This window comes from Pristiophorus japonicus, chromosome 2 (assembly GCF_044704955.1).
Source record: "Pristiophorus japonicus isolate sPriJap1 chromosome 2, sPriJap1.hap1, whole genome shotgun sequence".
Lineage (NCBI taxonomy): Eukaryota > Metazoa > Chordata > Chondrichthyes > Pristiophoridae > Pristiophorus > Pristiophorus japonicus.
This window is the reverse complement of record NC_091978.1, coordinates 283,444,283-283,468,316: the sequence shown is the minus strand read 5'-3', so window position 1 is coordinate 283,468,316 and position 24,034 is coordinate 283,444,283. Positions and strand designations below refer to the sequence as shown.

At 41.7% G+C, this 24,034-nt stretch overlaps 1 protein-coding gene and 1 long non-coding RNA gene across 4 annotated transcripts in view; one reads left to right on the top strand and one right to left on the bottom strand.

Annotated features, from left to right (window-relative positions):
• The window catches only part of lrba (LPS-responsive vesicle trafficking, beach and anchor containing), a 1,157,354-nt gene that overhangs the window by 76,741 nt on the left and 1,056,579 nt on the right, over positions 1–24,034 (bottom strand). For 2 of the 3 annotated variants that reach the window (XM_070871472.1, XM_070871473.1), the window contains exons 48-51: positions 14,236–14,325; positions 11,539–11,716; positions 10,818–10,880; positions 10,062–10,217 (exon numbers count right to left, since the gene is read on the bottom strand). In XM_070871472.1, the coding sequence (XP_070727573.1) occupies positions 10,062–10,217; positions 10,818–10,880; positions 11,539–11,716; positions 14,236–14,325 (487 nt within the window). Of the gene's footprint in view, positions 1–10,061; positions 10,218–10,817; positions 10,881–11,538; positions 11,732–14,235; positions 14,326–24,034 lie in introns of all 3 variants that reach the window. The other variant, XM_070871469.1, reaches the window with a different exon arrangement.
• LOC139247031 (uncharacterized) lies at positions 6,550–14,675 on the top strand. The gene is made up of 3 exons (XR_011590805.1): positions 6,550–6,629; positions 10,018–10,179; positions 10,633–14,675. It is a non-coding gene; the product is annotated as an uncharacterized lncRNA (long non-coding RNA).

The following is a 24,034-nucleotide window of genomic DNA, read 5'->3' as shown; positions in this document are numbered from 1 at the left end:
TTCCTTCTTCTCCTAACTTGTCTGGGAACACTGAGGCCAATTGTAATGCCAAAATGCTACTCTAGCTGAAAAGAGCCAACTCAGCACTGACCAAGAATTGAAATTGTGTAGCACACCAGTAAGTGTAGTTCATCAGTTTACCCAGTATGCCATTAGGGAATCAGCCTTGAAAAATATTTTAATGAACGGTTCCAATGAAAAGTTTTAGAAACTGGCAAATAATTGCATTAAAAGGTCCTAAAGATAAACACATTTTCAACTATGCTTTCCATATTATCTTCAGTACCACTTTTCAAATTAATATAAATCTCATTTTAGTTTCCTTTTGAATTGACTAAATATATACTCATTTAGTTTGAATGTGTTGACTTAAGGATTTCTACAAAGACAACTATCTGGCGATAGGGATTATAGTTAAGCGTACCCATGAACGCACATATGCAAATCACACCTCCAATGCACAACATGGCTCAACTAATCCATTTTCAGATAAATTACCAATCAAACATCCGATTCACTAAATGTAGCAAAAAGTAACACAAATCACCAAAGTGGAACAAGTAACTACCCTGTAGTAGAAAATCAAACAATCAAATAACTTTATTTCCCCCCACAGCTACCATTCATGAACCTGCAAGTAGATAAAAATTGAGTAAATCACTTAATTTTCAAAATTCTTTTAAACATAGAAAATAGGTGGAGTAGGCCATTCAGCCCTTTGAGCCTGCACCACCATTCAATATGATCATGGCTGATCATGCAACTTCAGACGGATATGCTGTTACCTGCAGTAGATCACTACATATAAACCAAAACAATAAATTAACATTGATTAAACAAATTACAACTGAAATAATTCACAAAAATCTATCCATAAAATTGCCTATTTCTGATTGGAATCTGTTGAGCATGTTTTGCCAAAGTCTACCTTCTGTCAAGTGCCTAATGCTTACGATCTGTCCTCTTGCCACAATGTTTACATTTTCTCAGACCCGTCTATCCCAATATTTCCTCGGTTTTGCACATGCACAACGTCTGAACAAACATGAGCCAAGTCTGACTCAGTGTTACCTCCCTATGAGTAATGTTACAAGAGAGTCACTCATTTTGTACAATTTTTTTTCCTACATATGTCAGTTATACTTCCTATTATGAATTACCTAGTGTGATTAAATTAGCTGTAGTTTCTTTATTGACAGAAAAGAAAACAGAGACTGTTTATCAAGAATGGACTAATTGTTTAATCACTTATCTCTTTATTTCCATTAAAAATTCAGTTAAAAATCTTTCAAATACTTTTGATCTTTATTAACATAAAAATTTGGAAACTGTATATCAATGAACTTTAAACATTTTACAACGTCATTTTTATTTGTTTAATATACAAGTTGGAAAACTCACAAATTTCACAGGCTGGGGTGCACAATTTTTTGACATGTGCTCCTGGTAAATGTAAATTGAGAAACTATGCACCTTCAGCCTATTAGTTTATAAAGTAGAATATTTACCCTTAAATGCTTCCAAGCAGGAATATAAAGATGGGGACCAGCTGACAAGGGAAAGTGGAAAAGGCACAAAAGAGGGGTCAGAGGAGGAAGACGACGGACAGGAACACAGTGGAGAGTTTGGGCCAGATGCTTCAAAAAGGGCCAAAGGCCATTTGGATCTCATTCTCCTTGGTATCCTTCCATCACAAGGCTGCTGGATCTCTCTCCCCAAGACATAGGTAAGAGCAATTCTCAATATCGCCTGGTTTGAGCCCGAGAGCTGTAAAACCCATCTTTGAGTTCCATTGGTTTCTAATAACCCTCTCTGATTTATCCCCACACTCCCAGATTGCAGGCCCCTTCTCTTTCTCACAAATTCCTAGGCTGCATTCCCAGTGTTCTGATTCCAGAACTGCCCCAATCCTTTCTGACCCTGAAAGTCTCTCAATCTAATGTTCCCAATCTCAAAACCCCTTTCCCAATGATCCCAAATACCAGGACCTACCCAAGCATTGCCATAGCTCCCTTCTCCAGTGTTTACAGAACCCTCACAATCCTCCGATAACAGGGACTCTTCTCAGAAAAATGCTTGACCCAGAAACCCAATTCCAGCATTGCCAGCGCTGCATATCAGAAAATTGCACACACGCAGCTTGTGAAACTTTAATCTTCGGTGCATTATCAGTGATTTTGTCAACATAGATAGTAAACCAATCCCAGCACAGCCAGAACCTAGGCTCCCTTCTTGGTATTCCCAGGTTCCAGGGCAGCCCCCATTTCTGATAAGTTAGTGTCTCTCATAATACTCCTGTTCTTATGTCCTTTGATTCACTGTGAGCAACACCATGGGAGATATTCTAGTAATATATTAAAATCTTGCATAGAGCATGAATTTCATATATAGTCACCTCACTTCATGCTGCTCCATTCTTTTAATCATATTTTTGCCTCCACACGTTGTTAATTGACTCAAAGTAAAATAGTAGCAGATCAGAAATGAAGAGCTAAGGAATTCACAAATCAAAAGTGAGGAAAGTGTCTAGAAAGCTACCAAGGAGAAACTACTAAGGATTCGTGAAAATAACCAAGTCAAGAGAACCTACCAATAATAAAAATTGAAAACAAGATGTACGAACTGTATCACGCAAATGTATTTTTGAAAGAAAATGGCTGCCATTTTCCTCAGTAAAACCTTATCTTGGACATGAGAATTTGCAGTTAAACACAATAAAATTTTTTTTTTTTTTAAATTATGGCCTTGAATTCCTGGCCCCTACGGGCGTGTACGAGGTGTGCATACACCCGTAGAGGCTCCGCAAGTTCTGGGTTCAGGCATGCACTGCGCATGTGCCTAAACCCGGAACTTGCAATCTGTGAAGAATCCTCTTGATAGATCGCACGCATCCGGCTAGAAAAGGGATTCCGCGGGCGGAGAGTTGGGCTATTTGCCCAACTTCTGGCTGTGAAATTCTTACGACTGCTGAAAGCAGGCCTGCTTTTATCAGCGTAAGATTTTTAAAGGACAGAAAAATAATTTTTTTCAATAATTTAAACATTTAAAAACCTATGAAATAAGGTTAGTTTATTTTTAAACCCATTAAAATAAGTAAATTTATTTTTCAAAAAATTTAGCTTGTTTGAAATAATTACTTCAATTCCATTTTGATTAATTTTAAATGTAATTAAATGTGTGTATTTTCTGGGGTATTCTCATTCATACTTATGGTGATTTCGCATATACAGAACTCACCACAAGTATGAATGGGAATACCCCTACTTTGATTGGTTGAGCCGGGACACGTGGTGATCCCAGGGACGCGTGTGAAGCGCCTACATTCTTGGGATACGTGGGCCTCTATTCAGGCCTTCATTAGAGGCCCAGGACCGCAAGTCACCGAAAATCCCAGGCAACTAGGTATGTTTGAAGATGTTTTTCAGGTCAGAGGCATCTGCCTGTGGGAAGCCTCCAACCACAATTTCTGCACAGATATGTTTCACAATGACATGATTCAGTTTATCTTTTGTGTTCTTTAATACCTTCCTTTAAGTTCTTACTGTAGGGCTTGAGCCAATGTCTCACAATCCTGAGTTTTGACTGGATATTGTTCCCAGGACTGCTGGAAAGTTATTAACCACATCTGAACATGTGCACCTTATCGAATTTCCCAGCATGCATTGGAGATTAAGCACACTGTACCTCTCTCATTTGGTGAGAATTTGAGAGATTCTCTGCTTTTTCCAAAAGACTTTGAAACAAACTGGAGATTGAATTCTCAAAGCTTTATTTCACACAAGACTCATGGTTAAAATATTAATAATAACTCCTTTACTATTCTGAACGGTTTGCTGACACACATGATTAACAGCACCTGGAGTTTCTTTGTTTTCATTTAGAAAATAAAACTAGAAACAGCTGAAACTAGTCACAGCAAAGGTTATGGGCTCCAACAACATCCCAGCTGTAGTGCTGAAGACATGTGCTCCAGTACAGCTACAACACTGCCATCTACTGAACAATGTGGAAATTGCCCACTATGTCCTGTTCACCAAAAGCAGGACAAATCTAACCCGGCCAATTACCACCCTATCAGCCTACGCCCAATCATCAGTAAAGTAATGGAAGGAGTTTACTCCAGACAAGTGCCAGGAAATGACACACAAGAGAGAGCCGAACCACCTCATCTAGACCGTGGCATTTCCATCGCCAAGTCTGAAGTTATGTGCAATCAGGTGGTGAGCCTCCCACTGCAGAATACCCAGCCCCTAACCTGTTCTAGCAGCCATGGCATTTATGTGGCTGGTCCAGTTGAATTTCTGGTCAATGGTGATCCCCAGGATGTTGATTGTTTGGGACTTGGCGAAGGAAATGCCACATCCTGAGAATGAAAAAAAAGTTCACCTCTCCCGCTTCCCCACCTACCTTCACTGCCTCATTGTCCTGGGGCCAACCCACTCTCTTTCCAACCTCTACCCTGTTCCACTCCTGATCACTCTTCTCCCTTTGCTGCTTTCCCAGTATTAATCTGGGAAAGCAGCTAATTGTTTTTAAAGCGCTCTTTATAAGCATTTTCATAATCTTTAAAAATAGTCACTTTCCCAGCTTAGTATTGAGAAACTCAAGAAATTTGTGTGAGCATGGGAGGGGTGGTTATGGCGTGGGGGCATAGGGCAGTGGAATGCAGATACACAGGGGAGGTGAAAGGAGAGGCCAAGGGGCGATAAATACAGTGAGTTGGGGAGAATAAAGGGGTAGGTTAGATGGGGAGGATGGATGAGAAAGGGAAGGCAGGGATGGGCAGCGGAGAGAGGAAGCAAAGCCTCTGGATACCTGCCCTTGAAAGTAATGAATGGATGATCAGTGGGCAATGAATGTAGGGTAGGGTTGGACAGGGAAGTAAAAACAGAATAAGGAGAGGGGCTGTACATATGTGTTTAGCAGACAGTAGAAAGAGAAATGTTCAGGGGAGACGCTGGAAGAGAGAAGGTGGCAGGAAGAAATAGCATTTGTTGGAACAATAATAGGTGTGGGATACAACAGGAATCAGGGACTGGAGGGAACAATAATGGGTATGGGATACAACAGGAATCAGGGACTGGAGGGAAGAAACAATGATGGGTCATTTCTCATCCCCTCTCCCTAAGTGCTGCACGTTGCATTTTCCCTACACCTGCCATCAGAAAATGCAGCTTGCAGCCCTCAGCAACTCCCTTTTCCACCACATCATCTCCAGCCGAATAAGAAACAAGAAAAATACAGAAGTAGAAAAACAGAGACAGAAACAATAATGCAAAAAGACAGACAATTAAGAGATACTATACGCTCTGACTACTGTGTGCAATGTCTTGGATGTCTAAGAGGCAATTACTGAAGAATAATACGTACTTTGATATTAGCATATGCAGACTAAAGGCACTGGATTTTTGGAAAACAGGGATATACAATAGCTTGTATACTTTCATGTTGTAGTTTTGTAGTTTAAAAAAAAAACACAAATTCTGGTGAAATGAATAATTACTTGCAAACAAAGCTCTTATTTCCTTAGCCTCCCTTCAGAAAGGGTTAAAATTGTAAGACCAAACCAGAGATAAAGATTGTTAATATCTATGCCATAATTCAGCTATTTTTTTTTTTTTAAAAAGAGCAACTATAACTTCCTACACACATGGCCGGGGAGGGAAACATTTAAAACAAAATTGCTTTTTACAGAACGTTAGTCATATTTGTGGCCAGTGCTGAAATCTTCCAATCATTCTATCAAATTCAATTTAGGATACCCTTGTAATTTCAGTTGTGCCATTAACTGTTCAAAGCCAAAACAAAATTGCTGCTATTCATAAACACAAAATATAATCAGTTTCTTTATTAAAGAACCTACATGCAACTAATATTTGGAAGTTCTGGTTAAATAGCAATATTTAAATTGCACATAATTTATAGGAAGAAAACTAAAGCAAGCTAGAGTCAACTGAAGGGCTTAATGGCCCAGAAGTTTCTACGGACTCGGGAAGACATCGGAAAAGCCAATTTTCAGCGCACAATGCACATGCGCTAAAAACCGGCTTTTCTGATCTGTCAAGCTGGATGATCCGCATCTCGGGAGCAAGGACATTTGCTTGGGCAAGATTACGGTATTTACCAATATCTTGCCCAGCAAATGTCCTCAAAATTCTTGCGCCTGAAAAAGCAGGCGCATAGCCTACTTTTACAGGTGCAAATGCTTAAAAACATACACAAATAATAAAATTAAATAAAATAAACACATTTTATTTGTTTAAAAACTCTGCCCACTAAGGTAAGTTTATTTTTAACCCGAATTACAAAACTTTAAAAAAACCGGAAAATATTGGTTTTTTCTAAGGCATTTATTAACTTTAATTTAATTAATTTTAATTATGTGATGTCTGCTTTTTATTTTTTATTAGCGTGTTTGTTTGTTTTTTACCATTAATAACAATGAGAACTCATAGATACGGCGTTCTCATTACTATCAATGGGCAAGCTGTGGAATACAGTGCCTGATTGGCTGAGCAGTCACACGTGACTGCACCTTCTGCGTGGGAACCCACCGGACAGGAGCGCGCTTTGCAGTGTGGGAAGAGAAGGCCTCCCAACGGAATCGCAGGCTCCTCCCGGACCACCAGGTACTTTCGTAGAAATGTTTCATATCGGAGACAATTGCTCACGGGAAGCCTCGGGCCGCAATTTCCGGGCCATAATGTGGTCTAGTTCTCCAAACAGCTGGTCCCTACTCTTACTTTCCTCAGCAATGTGCAGGCATGTGTAGATTATCACTCAATTTGTATTTCCGAAGTTTCTAACAAACACACAACCTAGTAAATTGGTCTTAATCCATTTTGTTGCAAATAAAGAGTTAAAAACAGCATGGTTTTTAAAGCAGGCAAACGTTTATCAGTTAATTGACACCTGATTGGCTGAAAGATTGGGTGGTGTAAAGTGGGTATATTTTTTCCATTTGTTTACCAACAGGCCTTTAACAAATTTGGAGGTTATTCCTGAAACTACTGAGATGAATAACAACACAGACTACTGGACTAAAGGGTAAATCAAGCTATAAAAAACATATTTGAGGAAAACAAACATATTTTGATACAATAGCAAAGTAATGCGGATGCTGGATTCCGAAACAAAAACAGAAAATGCTGGAAACACTCAGCAGACCAGGCAGCGTCCATGGAGAAACAGTTAACGTTTCAAGTCTGAGACCCTTAGTCAGAACTGGAAAAGTTAGAGATGTAACAAATTTTAAGCCAGGTGCAGAGGCTGGAAATGTGGGGAGGGGATGAAAGAACAAAAGGGATGGTCTGTGATAGGGTGGAAGGCAGGAGTGATTAAATGTTGCAAATGGGGATGGCAGAATCATAAACAGCTGCCGCCTGAAAAAATAGGGGCAGAAGTTACGATCTGGACTTGATGTGGAGTCCAGAAGGCTGTAAAGTGCCTAATCGAAAGATGAAGTGCTGTTCGTCGAGCTTGCGTTGAACTTCGTTGGAACAGTGGAGGAGGCCGAGGACGGAGAGATCAGAGTGGGAGTGGAGCTGAGAATTAAAGTGACAGGCGACCGGAAGCTCGGGATCACCCTTACGGACTGAACGGAGGTGTGCCGCAAAATGGTCACCGAATGGGGACGTTACAGTATTAAATTGCCAAACAGAAGTCCAAACTGGATACATCTCAGATACACAGAGCCACCAGCATTGCAACAACACATTTTCTTTTCAGCATCTTTTTGTTTCAATAGCAGATAATGTTCCGCAGTCCCAATTTTTAAAAGGCTGATTTAAACTATTTAACTCAAGTAATTTTCTAAGATTGACAACAGCTAATAACCCATTGATTACATGCTGAGTGGCATTCAGATGCCCCAACATGTACTGCAGATCTAGAATTAAAAAGCTAACAGTTGGGCATGTTAAAACAAATCATTTGGAACCCATCTGGCCTGTTGTGTAAAAGCGCCTGTTTACGTTGAAATGTTTTGCCCCCAAATTGAAGACAACTGCTATGGTTGGTGTTTTAATAACTGTGAAAAGGGAGCAACTGAAGTCCTGAGACTAATTAATTAAAACATTAATTAAAACATCCTCCAGCCACGATGCATGTATTTTATCATTTTAATATCGTCACCATTCTTTCCATCAGCATATATAGAAAAATAAATATATAGGATTTTACCCCTCAATCTGCAAATACTTATAGCTCTACCCTACACAGACCAAAAATGAAAGGGGCCTAGGAACTGACATCTCATTTCCATGTGTCCACCTGGGTTGAATTTCAAAAGTACCCACCATAGAATCTACTGCACATTAAATTGGAGAAGAAATTATGCACATTTCTTGACAGAATACTTTTTCCAGAAAGTACAAGTTTATAAAAAGGCTGCAACATTTAAACATCATCATCATCATCATCATCATAGGCAGTCCCTCAGGGTCGAGGATGACTTGCTTCCACACTAAAAATGAGTTCTCAGGTGACTGAAGAGTCCAATGCAGGACCTCCAGTCTCTGTCACAGGTGGGACAGGCGATGGCTGAAAGAACGGGTGGGTGGGGTGCCTGGGTTGCCGTGCACTCCTTCCGCTGTCGATGCTTGGCTTCAGCTTGCTCTCGGCGAAGAGACGAGACATGTTCAGTGCCTTCCCGGATGCTTTTCCTCCACTTTGGGTGGCTTTGGGCCAGGGACTCCCAGGTGTCGATGGGGATGTTGCACTTTTTCCAAGGTGGTTTTGAGGGTGTCCTTGAAACGTTTCCTCTGCCCACCTGGGGCTCACTTGTCGTGTTGGAGCTCCGAGTAGAGCGCTTGTTTTGGGAGTCTCATGTCGGGCATGCGGACGATGTGGCCCATCCAGCGGAGTTGATCGAGTGTGGCCAATGCTTCGATGCTAGGGATGTTGGCCTGAGCGAGAACACTGACGTTGGTGCACCTGTCCTGCCAATGGATTTGCAGGATCTTGCAGAGGCAGCTTTGATGGTACTTCTCCAGTGTTTTAAGGTGCCTGCTGTACATAGTCCATGTCTCTGAGCCATATAGGAGGGCGGGTATCACTACTGCTCTGTAGACCATGAGCTTGGTGCCGGGTTTGAGGTCCTGATCTTCAAACACTCTCTTCCTCAGGCGACCGAAGGCTGCACTGGCACACTGGAGGCAGTGTTGGACCTCGTCATCGACGTCTGCCCTTGTTGACAACAGAGGAATCGCCTTGCTGTCGACCACCGGGAAAGTCATCACAAGAATCCTCCTCAGTCGCCTTTCTCCCTGTGGCTGAAGATCTCCATCCAGAGTCGCAATGCGGATTCTGCCCACTAAGGGGCACAATCTTCACCGTGCGACTGATACAAGAGAAATGCAGGGACATGGCCTTCTTTGACCTCACAAAAGCCTTCGACACTGTCAACTGTGAGGGATTATGGAGCGCCCTCCTCAGATTCGGCTGCCCTCAGAAGTTTGCCACCATCCTCTGCCTGCTTCACAATGACATGCAAGCCGTGATCCTGACCAACGGACCCATTCCACATTCGGACCATAAGACAAAGATCCTCTACCAACCTGCCCCCGCCACACAGCACTGCCCCCCGGTTATCAAAATCCACAACGAGGTCTTGGACAACGTGAACCATTTTCCATACTTCGGGAGCCAACTGTCAACATTTAAACAAGAGCTCTGTGAAGGATTAACCCTTTCATAGGAAAAGAATACAAAGGTCGGAGTACTTAGTGCATTAACACAGCAAGGAGTTCATCCTGGAGATGCAAAACTTCAAATTAATTCAAATGATAAACAGATTAAAATAGTGACTGTTAACATATATACTGTATATAAAGTTTATGTAGTTTCTAGACTGAATGGAATGAGATTTTGAATTAACACAATGGACTGCTTGAAGGGGTTAATTTAAGTTTGGAAAAGACGACACTGGCTTTCTTTAAAGGGAAAAAGAGCAGATGGTGTTATACCAAAAAAGAAAAAAAATTAGCTCCTGACCCTGACCCCTGTGATTACCCTTAGCCCATGTCTGGTTCAGTGAATGTGCAGAGGAAAATGGCAATTACCTGTGTCGGTGGAGTAGACACGGAAACTCTTGTCCCAGAAGCCACAGACCAGGATGAAGCGGTTATCGGCAGTGATCACAAAGCACTGGGAATTGACCTGAATACTTTGATCCAAGAGGTCAGTAATTTGCCTTCTGTGCATTCCAGTGTTATTAGCTAAATGTAAAACAAAACAAAACAGCATTAGTATTCTTACATCAGCAACAGAGAACTATATACCTTGTGCTTGGAAATGTTATATTACTGTAATTTAGACTTCTGAACAGCAGGCTCATAAAACCAAGATTTGATCTCCTTAATGATGAAATCTTGGCATCAGTTCAATATTTTTCACCATTCGATGCAATAAAGAACTCTGCTGTTATTATGAAAATTTTCTCTGCAATGGAGCCACCATATTACGAGGACACCAATTTATCACAACCCAGCTCATTCACACTCATCAACAAGTCCAAGTGATGAAAAGATCCAATATTATCCTGACAGTATTTCATGCGCATTCTCAATCGCACATTATTACAGCATCCATATTAATTTTCACTGACACGGGTTCTATCCCTGTACAAATTAGGCAAACCAACGAGGGAGAGTTGATGAAAAACCAGCAAATCCACAGCTCATTGCATTCCAATTTGCATGCAAATGGTTTATCAAGAAAATTCCATTCCCAGCCACCATGAGTGAAAAACAACAGTAATCTCCACTTCAGCCCACGATACAGGATGTAATGAATTGCAGAAAGGAAAGCTGACAGACCTATCAGAGGATCGATTTCAACTGGCAGCTGGTATGGCTGTTCTTGCATAGTTCCATGAAGGCCTAGAATTGTAGATATATAAGTAAATTAGATGTTGTACAAGCTGCTTTGCAAAAAAAACAAGTTTTATATTGCTCCTTATGTTCTGCAGAACTGCTTTTTAGTGGATATATATTGGCTCTTGAGATTTTGGTGTTACATTCTTTACTTTATTAATTTTATCCCAGCTATAAAGATTCTATTATTGAATCAAAAATATCACACATTGGATCTTTACAAAAAAGTCTTTTGAAGGGGTTAAACATTTTTTAGATCTTCTGATCCTGATAAAAATCTTTCTTGTTCAGCTCAGCTTGCTTTTGAGGGGCAAACTTCATCTGGTTCCCAGCCCAGTTTTTCTGCCTACTGGTCTTTTGCTATCACTGCACATACCATTTTAACAAATAATACATTTATAACAGTCCAAAAACTGAAACACAAATTATTTTAAAATAATTTAGATCATATTTTATGACATTTTAAAAAATCTGCATAGTTCTGATAGCATCATGATTTCAGTTAAAAGGACACAATAAATAGTTAACAAAATATTTCAGTTTAATCATTACAGATGTTAGAACATAGCTGTCTTTTAACATGTCAACACTCACAGAACAATAACTCCACACACAAGGACTGAATGGTAAATCTAGCTGTTGTCGCTAACATCTCTACACTCACCGGTAACATTATGCCACTTGTTCACAGCAAACAGCCTGCTAGCGGTTACTGTAATAATGGCTGGTACAGCCAGGCCCAGCTGAGTGTTGGCAGCAACATGGGTGACAGGGGAGTTGGATGGGAACTTAAGTACCATGATGACATCCTGCTGCATCTGGTCTGTGAACATCAGAGGAGTCTGCAGGAGGAGATACTATTCAGTGGCAAAACACCAAATCAAATACAAATAAAAACCAAAAAAGGTGATGGGGGTAGAGGAGGAAGCAAGAGAGAGAAAAAATGACAAATAGGAAGAAATAGGTTAGCAGCAGCAAACGGAGCATAGGTGCATCTACAGCGAAAGGGGGTCCACCCCTTACAAGTCTTTTGCTATGAAGTTGTGAGCATCACTAAAACAGTTGACACATTGCTTTCGTGAGAAAAGAGCTTTAATTATTTTAAATGAAGAAACCACCTTATTCAGAGCAAAGAACTTTTTTTTTTAAAACAAAAAAGCAGAAACATCAAACTTGCATCCAAATCTTTAAGATATAAGAGGCATTTACATGCATTGTAAAATAAATAATAAACTAACATAGGTAAAAAGATAAAGATATGTGTTGTGGAAAAAAAGTCATAAGCATTTCAGACAAAGGAAAAACTAAACATAAATAGAAGGGATCAGTGCAAATGTATGGACTATAACTTTAAAGAAACAATAGAAATACGCATTTGTCAAGTTGAAACATCTGAAAACATTTTGCATACAATTACAATGACTTATGTAGGCAAATTACTGCACTTTATACAAAAACAACAATTAGAAAACAGTCATCCTGAAGATATAAACAGGAAATTGGATTCAACCGGATGTCGTCAAAAGACAAATTAAAAGGAAGAAATATAGCACTGCAACCCGTGCTTGCATTGTTAAAGCAGCAATTCGATTTTTGGAGCATAAAGGAAGGTGCAAAAATAATAAGGTGGATAATAAGCTTCAGTGACACCCTTCTGTGAGAGTGGCTAAAAGCCAATCAATATTATGAGTTAATCCTCCCCAGACACTCATTCAATTAAAGGTGTCAGTAATGCCTCATCTGATGTAGCCTCAATTAAATCCAACTATCTGATCCACTGAAAGCACTGGGGGATAGGGCAACAGAAACCTCGGCAGACAAATATGCATTGTGCATTTGTCTGCTAATTACTACACCTGGCATAAATTACCACTGATGCATTTTGCACAGCATGACACAACCTTATTTTCTAAAATCTGTGCCTCATTTTGAAGGCTAATTTGCTTGGTGAAACTAAATGAATTTTTATTAGGTGACTTAAACAATAAAGGGAAACTATAACTTTGAAAAAAGGAAAGCACTCCATCCTTAAAGGTACTTTGGAAAATCCTCTCTCTTCACTCCAGCAACAAATACAACATGCTTTCTTCCCTGCTCTCCACCATTACCTAGCTGAGAGGCTAGATAGGTTTGTTGTTCTTCTGCTATACTGCTCTATTTTGAGTTACTAGACGTGAAAGTGCAACAACGAGTGATTTCTGTCAAGATGCTTCTAACCTACCCTTAGGCAGCTTAGGTGATATTAGGATCTTGTCATATAGGGATCTAGGAGATGAGCCTGTAGCCAACTATTGCATGGCACAGAGTACTAATAAACAAATAGAATTTACCATCCAGACTTCCCTTTCCTAAAAGGATGCGACAGCTTAGATGAGAATTGCTAGGGACAAAATTGTTAATAGTGATTCTTATGCTATCCATGTTCCCAAATAAATTAAAACAAAATCATTTGTTTTGCATCAGATCATGCATGGATAGAAGCAAACAGCCCCTTGTACCTGGCCCTGAGAGTGTGCCAAGGCCAACAAGGCAAGCGTTATAATTGTCAAAACTGAATTTAAACTTGTATTGTATCTAATATTTCGCCCTTACTCTTTCTTTTTTGAAGCTGTTGTCTCACACTGGGATACAATTACATATGTAATGGTGGCCCGCTGGCATCTCATTGATTGCCTATCCTTATGTGTGAGCCTGAGGGACAGTGAGAGGCAGTGTATGCAAACTTAAGGCCTTCACCTATTCTCTCTTAGCATCCAGAGAAGTACAATTCTAGCAGGGGTCACCGGATAATGATTATGAGCCGATTTTCATCACCCTAGCCGGAGGACACCAAGACCAACAACATTGGTTCTACTGTGCTTTACTAACATATACGGAATAGAGATCAAACCGGAGATCTTCAGTGATCAAGATGGCTTAATGCTACACCATACAGTGTATTTACCCACACCCACCAAGCCATTAGGAGTAACATCATACTGCTTTTACAATCATTCATAATACTTTTTAAACAGGTTCTAGAAATGTTGGATGATTTCCAACATCCATGTAGCATAACCATATTATTCAGTATCTAGACTATCTAACACTGCAGTGACTACAGATTGCAGCCCCTTTTGTAACTAGAAAAAGTTAGTTAACACACATCCAATTGAATAAATGGTACAGCGACACAGGGCATCAGAGTTTCTGTTGATAAATTGTAATAATTACACAGGCATGAAAGTGAAAAGCAACAGAAATGAGTTCAGCATGAAGACAGTTGAATGTTTCTTCAGAGTACTGAATACCAAACACCACATTTGGAACCAGATCGAAAGTGCACTGGAAATGACTGGTTAATAGCATGAAACATACTTACCACTTGCATGGCAGAGCTTCTGGGAGGATGTGGTTCTATTAAAAGTTGGGAAGGAGTTTGACCAAAGCTTCGTATCTGGGCTTCAACAGCCTGTGGGAAACATACAACCACATGAAACTAAATGGTCACCTGAAAATGTCATGCAACACGTCTGGATTGCATCATACTGAAAATCAAGCCCGTATGTTCACTATGGTTGGGAGCTTGGCACTAACACCTAGGATTATCTCATCACTTAACTGTACATGTTATTTCCACGAAACACTCTTAAAACATTCTCAGTCCCCCCATTTGATAAGAAACAGAAACTGGCAGTTACAGCCATAATTCTGACCTTGCCTTTGTTTTGTCTTTTGGACTGTATTGCCTTCTGGTTTTGCATTTCTCAGTAAATAAAAGCAGAACTAAACTTAAACATATATTAGAGTTTTCTGTGTCAGATGCCTGATTACAAAACAACTGTGTGTGGAAATAGTAAAATACAGAATGGTTCATCAGTAGTGGCTTTCTTACCCAACCATCTGCACAAATAAACAAAGGAGTTCCTCTTTGTATTCTGTTCAATTTCTGCATCGATTCCTAATTCCCTAGTAGAACATTGGGTATTGCAAATCTGACACATAATTTCCAGAATTTTTTTTTAACCTCTTCAGTACTGAAAGCCTTTCGGCATTTTTCAAACTGTACACTCTTCTCATATAATGACTGGAACAATTGTAACTGTTTTAATGTTATGGAAATAACATTAGGGAAAGATGTAGAGCCCAAGAACAGTACTCCTGAACAAAGTACAACAATTACAATGCAGTGTATTTTTTGATTTTGATGCAGAAATACTATTGCAGTACTTAATGGACTGAATTTTTGGCTTTCGGGGTTTTTCGGTGACAACGGTAACGATACGTGAAACTTACCGTTTGCGCTGTGCTCCCGTTTTTAGCCCGAACTTTCGGCCTTTATGTCTGCGCCAGGGATGCATTGGTAAGGGGGCATTGCACAAGCATTCGCGGTTCAAAAACGTGAGTTTCGCTAAATTTAGTCCGGGGCCGGGAGCGCTGCAAGAGGGGCTTTGGGAGAGGGGGAAAAAAATTAAATTCCAAAAAACATTCCAAATACATTTACAAGACCCATTACCTATCGAATCGCTGAAAAAAAAAAAGTAAAAAATAAAAATTTCAACTTACTTTTTTTGCAGGTTTTCATACTTATCACTGCTGGCAGGGCTGCACCGACAGGTTTGACCGGTCACTATCCTGGGCACGGTGTACGGGTCGGGAGAGTGCTGAAATTCGATTGCAAACACAATCGGCGTCGTTGTGCGTCGGCGCACCTCTCCCCGGCGGTACTTGTAAGCACCGCCGAAAACAGGTACCCGAGGATCCCACCCAGGCTTTGTGAACGGGTTTTTGCCACGGAGGGTCAAATCACAGCAAAAACCCGGTTCAAACTTCTCGAAAATCCGGCCCTTTCAAAGTGGTAAAGATTTGAGGATTCATCTTAAAATGCAGAGTCATTTTAACTGCACAGAACAAGCATATGCTTCCCAAAAACATCCTAATTATTATTTTTTTTAAAAAGAAGATAGGGAGGGAAGAACAAGTCCAGGATGCAAAGCTGTCTTGCACATGCTCAATTTCAGTTTGAAGGGAATAAAACCATACAGGCATGGAAATTAAGAAATGGTTTTCAGCATTCTGGAGGAGGGTATAACTTTTCTGACCCCCTCCAACTGTGATTTAAATCCAACCAAAAATAGAACTGTCCAGACGAAGATAATGGCAGCTCTGATCAAAAATCTTGTTACAACTGAATGAATTCTGTAGGAGATAGAGATTACATGGACTTACTGAGGTCAGTATTTAAAGCACAATTCGGTTCACTTTCCAAGTAGCAATAAGTTCTTAAAAAAAATATTTAAGTTGATTGTTTGCTAGACAGAAGCTCATAAAACTGCATTAGAGGCCTCAAACAAATTGCTACAAGTATGAAGCAGAGATGATCTGGAGAAGAGACAAGAAATAATAATAGACATCACTAGGACTTCTGAAGATAATTAAGATGGCATTATTTTCATTGGCACCAGATTCTACCACAAATTTGGACTCAAAAAGAGAACATCTATCCAATGTTAAGACTGAGCAGATGCAACGGTTATCAAGTCAATTTCTCAAAATGGCCCGAGAACAATTGTTCCTACAATACCATGTGTCCAAGAAAGAGACAGAATACGTAATGCTGCAACGATAGAAATGACCTTTCAAAAAGTAGGCTCATCAGGAAAAGGCTCCTGTAACAGATGTTACTAAAAATATATTCTAGTGAAAGATCTGAGGCATCTCTCAAGATCATATGAAATTACGGGTTTGCCACAGTGGCAGTCAAGGAACTAGAGAATTTACAAATATGGGCAAGAGTCGAAAACAAAATGGCTCACGTGCAAGGGAAATCTACCCAATTTGCTGATAGTTTTAGATCCTGGAGCATGTTATTTCTGTATTTGCGCTATTGGTATTTAGAGCAATACAGAGGTTATTAGTGGATTTAAGGGTGAACCTATACTTATATTACTGTAGAGTCTTATACAAAGATACACATTCTGGCCCTGAGCAACAAGATGAAAAGCAAGCAGTCTCTTTTAACAATGTAATGATGGTAGCTAGTTTATGTTGAAGAATCAACACAGGATATTGGCAAAGGATCTACCTTTCTTTGTATGTTAATGTCCCAGAAATCCCAGTTTCTCCTTCCCGCGGGCATTCGAATGGATTTTAGAAAAAAGATGCCCACCTACCTGAAACTGCTGCTGCCACGCGAGTTCCCGGTCCTCAGGCCTCTCCTGACTGCGCGTCGCAGTGCGTGCACGTCAGGACGTGCGCAGACCTGGAGCTGGAGTCACATGGCTCTGGGCAGGTGTAGTATATTCTCTTTCTCATGGTATTCGCGGCATACCACTCCAGGGAGCAGCACGTGCTGGAGCAGGAGAGCAACGGCAGTGAAAAAGTGACATCACCAAAATCCAGGTCGGTGATTGGAGCGTGGGCAGATACAGCGGCGAGAGATTGTAGAGGGACGTGATCGGGGCCCAGGAGAGGCATGAGTTTGGGCACCAGAAGAGGTGAGTGCCCAGGGGCAGCACGGGCCAGCCCACACTGCGATATGTGTGCGCACTAGGTCCATGCAGCAGAGCTGGTCTCTAGTCGTCTTGGTTAATCCTTGCTACTGGGCCAAGATTGAGCTTTGTCAAGCCCGTGTGGTGGCTGGTGTGCAACGGTCACCATACATTAAAAAAATCCATGCACAGGCATCTTCCACCCTTCAAGATTTAGTTCGGGACCTGCAATTTTAGGTCCTTCATTGAAATACCTGTGAACTTTTTGACGTGGAAGCAAGTCATCCTCGATTCGAAGGACTGCCTGTCATGATGATTTTCATAATAATGCGAACTCCGTAAGTTGGAGTTCCCATTATTATGAATGAGAACACCGCCCCCCCCAGCCCCACAACACTAATAACCAATAGAAAAAATATACAACATATTTTTATTAATTTAAATTAAAGTTATTTATGTATTTAAAAAATATATATTTTCCCAATTTTTAAAAAAGTTTTTTCAATGATGGTTTAAAATAAACTTACCGTACTGGGAAGGGTTTTTAACGAAATCATGTGTTTTAAAAATTTTATTTTACAATGTTTGTGTGCGTTTTAAAATTCTTACACCTGTAAAAGTAGGCTATGCGCCTGCTTTTATCAGGCGCAAGAGTTTTGAGGACATTTGCTGGGCAAGATATGCGTAAATCCCGCAATCTTGCCCATGCAAGTGTCCTCGGTCCCGGCATGCGCGAGACTGGTCAAGCCAGAAACTTGATAGATCGAAAAAGCCGATTTTCAACACATGCGTGTTCTGCGCTGAAAACCGGCTTTTCCAATGCCTACCCGGGTCTGTGGAAACTCCGTACAGACCCAGGGAGGCTAGGATTTCCAGGCCATTGTATATATTTTTTTTACACTCAGCAGCTGATGAAATTCCACAAATTCATTAAATCTCATTCTATAATGATGAACTTTAAGCTGTTAATTTCCGGAATACAGCCCACTGAAAACATATTCTCCTCCAAATTGGCATCATTATTTTATGCTCGCTCTTACAACTAATCAAAATAATTAAAATATTACTTTTGTATCTTTTATTTGTGGACAAGGTGAAAGTCATTGTATATATGAATTGGTCTGACCGTATCAAACTGCTACAAAAATACATGGCCTGGAAAGTACAGGCAGCAAAAAGATAGCTTATGCTCCACCTCCGTCTTTCCATGAGGTTTAATAGTACAGGCTGCTTTACTGAAAGAGGACACGGTATTAGAAGCACTGTGGAAAATTCTTTCCTCCCTTGTGCTGCCAAACTGACAGACAGCTATAATAGGACCCACCTTACATCAGAAACATGGTATAACCCAGACCTCATGTCTGGAGGTCATCTCCTTCACCATGCTGTCTGGACTAGGTACAGTAGTAAACAAATTAAAGACCTCTTTAATGGCCAATAGTTTTGCTCTCTCCAGGGGTTTGGGGAGAGGGTACAGCATTCCACCATTCAATTTCTAATGATTCACAAATCAAAACGTTTTTACAAAAAAAGTTCAGAGAAACTAAACCCCTGCCTGCCAAGAAAATAACTCCAGTGGAGACATTCCTGAAATAAAATGAAGAAAAGCAGTATTTCCTTACAAATGCCACGCTCAGAGAAAACAACTGGAGTCACTTTAAATGTCCCAAACTGGAATGGAGCTGAGACTGCTCCCCGAACTCGAGGTCTTCATTTGGAATGACAACAATATCTGTTAATACTTCACCCCCACTTTCAATGCTCTTGTCTCCACGAGAACCTGGACAGTCTTCATCCTCACACAACAGCCATACTCTCTGTCCTCAAATCTGCTGGCTGTAAGCTGGACCATTCCTGGTGAATGACCACTGTGGCTATCCATTATTGAAATTAAGAAACAGTACATCTTAATCACCTCAAGGACTTTTGTTACTCAATAGCCAAGTTATCTTCGCTACAACAAACTGTCTCCTCGGACTTCCTTCTATTGCACCCTCTATCTTCACTAAATGTGAGGAACCTCCTATGGATTTTGTACATCCAAAATTTAGGACATTTTTCTATATCTGCTTAATCCACCCTTGGGCATCCAACCATTATCCAGAGTCGTTTGTACCGCCTCCAAATTATTAAACAAATCTTTTCCATAAATTTCACAACCTGCTTCCTTACCCATCCCACCCCAAATCTCTGGTCTTCTCCACACAACTGCCCCCTTTCACTCTCAAATTTGAAGAGATTGTTTTTTTTATTGTAATGTCAATCCAGCCCAAGAACCATTAAGTTACTACATGTAAGGCAATTAAGGCAAACATGCACTTAAAAGATATAGGGGGCCAAAATTCATCAACATACTGCCCACTAACCGCCCAAAAACACAAGTTTCGGCAAAAATCAGGTACATACCGCCCGCCGGAAATTTAATCAGTGACTTACTGCAGGGTGATATGCACACTGGCCGCCCATGCAGATGGCCGACATTCCGCCCAAAAGTGCAAAATTCATGACATACCGCCGACACAGCATACCGCCCTGGAGAAGGTGCTTTTAAGTGGATCTTAAGTGGGCGGTATGTACACAGAGCTGACAGGTTTGTTTGATATTACACAGATCTTTATAGTTCTCCACAGTTTGATGTATTTTTAAGTGGATTGTACTATTTTGTAGTGTTAGGCAATAATGTATATGGTCTAATAAAAACCTTATTTATTTATTAATGAACTATAATAAACATTTTATTAGTCTCTCACCGACACCCCAATCTTTCTCTCTCACCCCCCCGTCTCTCTCTCTCTCACCCCCCAGTCTCTCTCTCTCTCACCCCCCCCCCCGCCTCCCAAGTCTCTCTCTCACCCCCCCAGTCTCCCTCTCTCTCTCAACCCCCAGTCTCTCTCTCTCTCTCTCAACCCCCAGTCTCTCTCTCTCTCTCTCTCTCTCTCTCACCCCCCACAGTCTCTCTCTCTCTCTCTCACCCCCCCGCCCCCCAAGTCTCTCTCTCTCTCTCTCTCACCCCCCCGTGTCTCTCTCTCTCTCTCTCAACCCCCAGTCTCTCTCTCTCTCGCACCACCCCCCGCAAGTCTGTCTCTCTCTCTCACCCCTCCCAGTCTCTCTCGCTCTCATCCCCCCCAGTCTCTCTCTCGCTCTCACCTTCCCCTGAGTCTCTCTCTCTCTCTCACCCTCCCCGTGTCTCTCACCCCCCGTCACCCCCTCCCCCAGTCTCTCACCCCCCTCTCCTCCCGTCTCTCCCTCACCCCCGGCCCCAGTCTCTCTCTCACCCCCGCCCCCAGTCTCTCTCTCTCACACCCCCGTCTCTCTCTCACACCCCCCCATCTCTCTCTCTCACCTCACAGCGATCTCTTCCCCCCCCCCACTCCACAGCAATCTCCACCCCCCCTCAGCGATCACCTCCCCACCCCACCCCCCTCAGCGATCTCCTCCCCACCACCCCCCTACAGCGATCTCCTCCCCACCCCCCACGATCTCCTCCCCAGCCCCCCACAGCGATCTCCTCTCCACCCCCCACAGCGATCTCCTCCCCACCCCCACAGTGATCTCCTTCCTTCCCCCTCCCCCCCCCCACAGCAATCTCTTCCCCATCCCCCCCTCCACCCCACAGCAATCTCTTCCTTCCCCCCCCCACACAGCGATCTCTTCATTCCCCCCCCCCACACAGCGATCTCTTCCCCCCCCCCACCACACAGCGATCTCTTCCCTCCCTCCCCCCCCACAGCGATCTCTTCCCTCCCTCCCCCACACAGCGATATCTTCCCTCCCTCCCCCACAGTGATCTCTTCTCCCCCCCCCACACAGCGATCTCTTCCCTCCCTCCCCCACACAGCGATCTCTTCCCTCCCTCCCCCACACAGCGATCTCTTCCCTCCCTCCCCCACACAGCGATCTCTTCCCCCCCCCCCCTCACAGCGATCTCTTCCACCCCACAGCGATCTTTCTCTTCCCTTCCCTCCCACAGCGATCTCTCTCTTTCCACCCCGCCCCCCCCCGCCCCCACCCCACCCCACCACGATCCGGCAGTCTCTGGCCTCTCGTCAGTGCCTCCCGCGGAGCGGAGCTTGACAGCCGTGCGCGCACACAACTTGGGAGCCAAAGATTCTGTCCACTGCACTCTGCTCTGGTTACCGCCGAGAAAAGTGGGATGAAATTCCCGCCCACTTGGCCCCAGTGGTAAAAAAATTACGCACTAACCGGGGACCGCCGAAAAACGGGTGGAACTTTCGTTCCCATATAAAAAATATTAAAAAGTACAGATTTGAGGGTCCTGCTGTGATCTCTCGAGGAATCTTTCATTTCACTTAAAATAAACAATGCTACAGTAAACAAACTCGGTAAAATGCAGTCAGTCTTTTCTAGTATGCAACAAAATGCCAATACACCAAATCAAATCTCACTTGTGCTGTTGTATAGAATCCACGATGCAAACACAAAACATTAATACAAAATCATCCTGCAGTAAATGATTACCCAATTAGCAGCTTTTTTTAAAACACTGAAGACACAAGTCAATCTGATGATAGACTATAGACTAAACATGATATTTAGGAACCTAATTATATGAGGTATCTTCTGTTATTTTGGATTGAACTGCAGGATAAATGACTGAATGGATTGTGATGTTAAGATTTGCCAATTGGCTACTTCAACCCACAATTTATCAAGCTCCTGATTCAAGCAGAAAACATTTCTTGGCAATAAGGTTGTGTTCATCAAAACGCAACTGTACTTAACTGCCAATTTTGGTCAATATAACCTCTCTTTTTAGCATATACTTCTGAAATCACCTCAAAAAAATAGCATGATTATGAAGTTTTAAACTAAAGATAGAAATTGGACAGAACAGTTACTAGGAAATGACACCCAAGTACAGTCATTTCCCTCTACTCATCATTTTTTCTTCCCAAATATAGAACTACTGCAGTTTGAATTATTTTGAGAGCGCACAAGGAGAATACAACAATACTACGGTTTAAGTGTCTTGGGACGTTTTACTCTGTTAAAGGCGCCATATAAATGCAAGTTACTATTTTTGTTGTATGCTCAAACTAATTGCAATTTGCAATTATCGCCAGAATGTTCCTTACCTTGGTGGGCCAGGTGCGGCCGGTGTCCGTGGCGGGTCCCAATTCCACTGCTGGCTTAATCCTGCGTACAGAATGAACTTACCTTGATGGGGCCGATTAAGCCCGCCCAGTACATTACCTGGCCCAATTAGATGGAGTGGGTCTGGTGACGTCACTCTTAGCGCGTTTTAACCCAGGATCCTTAAAGGGACCCTGGCCCATTCAATTTTAAGTTCAATCTAACAAAGTGGGTGTTGCATCTTTACTGTACAATCACATAATAAAATTTATACATGAGTGACCAAGAAATATTTAAATAAAATCATTAAGTAATATGACTCCATCTGCAAATATGATGAAGAACATAATTAAAAAGTACATCAATTGTGAAGTTATTGGTGCTTCAGTCACAAATCTGTTGACGTTTATATCAGTAATTGGTATAAATAAAAGGTGTGTGTGTATATAGATAATACATAAAATTAAGCAGATTTTAAATGCAATTGCAAAGGGGTGGATTTACAATCTTATGCAATTTCAGTGGAACAACTGTGGAATCCCTGACAAACAGTGTAAGTGGTGCTTACAATATGTTTCTGGGATTTCTGCAGCTCTTCCAATGACGTTAACAATGGACAAGTAAGAGAACCTCCGCAGAAATTCACCCTAAAGTCTCAGACTGAAAAATTACACATATTCAGGGACTGAAAGCAAATTTAACCAGTGGAATGAATGATGAGAATGAAATTATTACAGCTGATGACTTGAGTTAATGTCTAACTGGACAATCACAGTATACCGAGAGAAAAACTTGACCAGAAACACACACATTTATTTAAATGGTACAAGTAATTTTTGATAGTGCAGATGAATTCACTGCAATTACTGTTCAGTTGGAAGGCAAGGGTTGAGAATGGCCGGTGAAAAATTAACATTTACCAGTAGCTTTACAAGTAGTACAGAATCTCCATCAATCTGTTAGCTGATGTAATCAACATGTTTTTATTTTGGCTTGTTTTCCATGCTGTCAAGTAATGGCAATGGAACTCACGTCTCAGGTTGACAGACATGATTCCCCAGCTATGTGAATCCTGTGGCCATGCAGAGTAATTTAAAAAGTAGGGGGAAAAAGGCTCTTCATTGCCTGTAAAGTACCTCAATTGGGTTCCCCGCTGCTGAAGGTCAGGTCAGCTCCACGCTGACAGATGCGCCTATGGGAAAGGTGCGTGGGAGCGAGTTGTCAGTGGGTTCCCAGCCCACTGTTTTTTTTTTTAAAAAACAGAAAAAAAATTCACCCACCCACCACCGATCATGCCCGCTACCAGCTCGGACAATTTAGCCCAAAGTCTCTATTTAGTGATCTTTAAAAAATTAGTTAAAAAAAAAATTGGCCCTGAAATTGCTGTCAGCAGTATAATTAAGGAATATGATGCCAGCCTCCGAAAGAAATTGGCAGTTACCTGGTGCGAGGTCTCCTTCAAAAACTTATGTTGTTTCGCTGCGGAGTTGAGCGAAGCGTAGTGACCCACGGATCCGTGGGGCACACTGTGTGAGTAAGCGTACCTGTGATCATGTGGGACGGTGCTCCAATCAGGAAACAGAAATCTCTGATGCC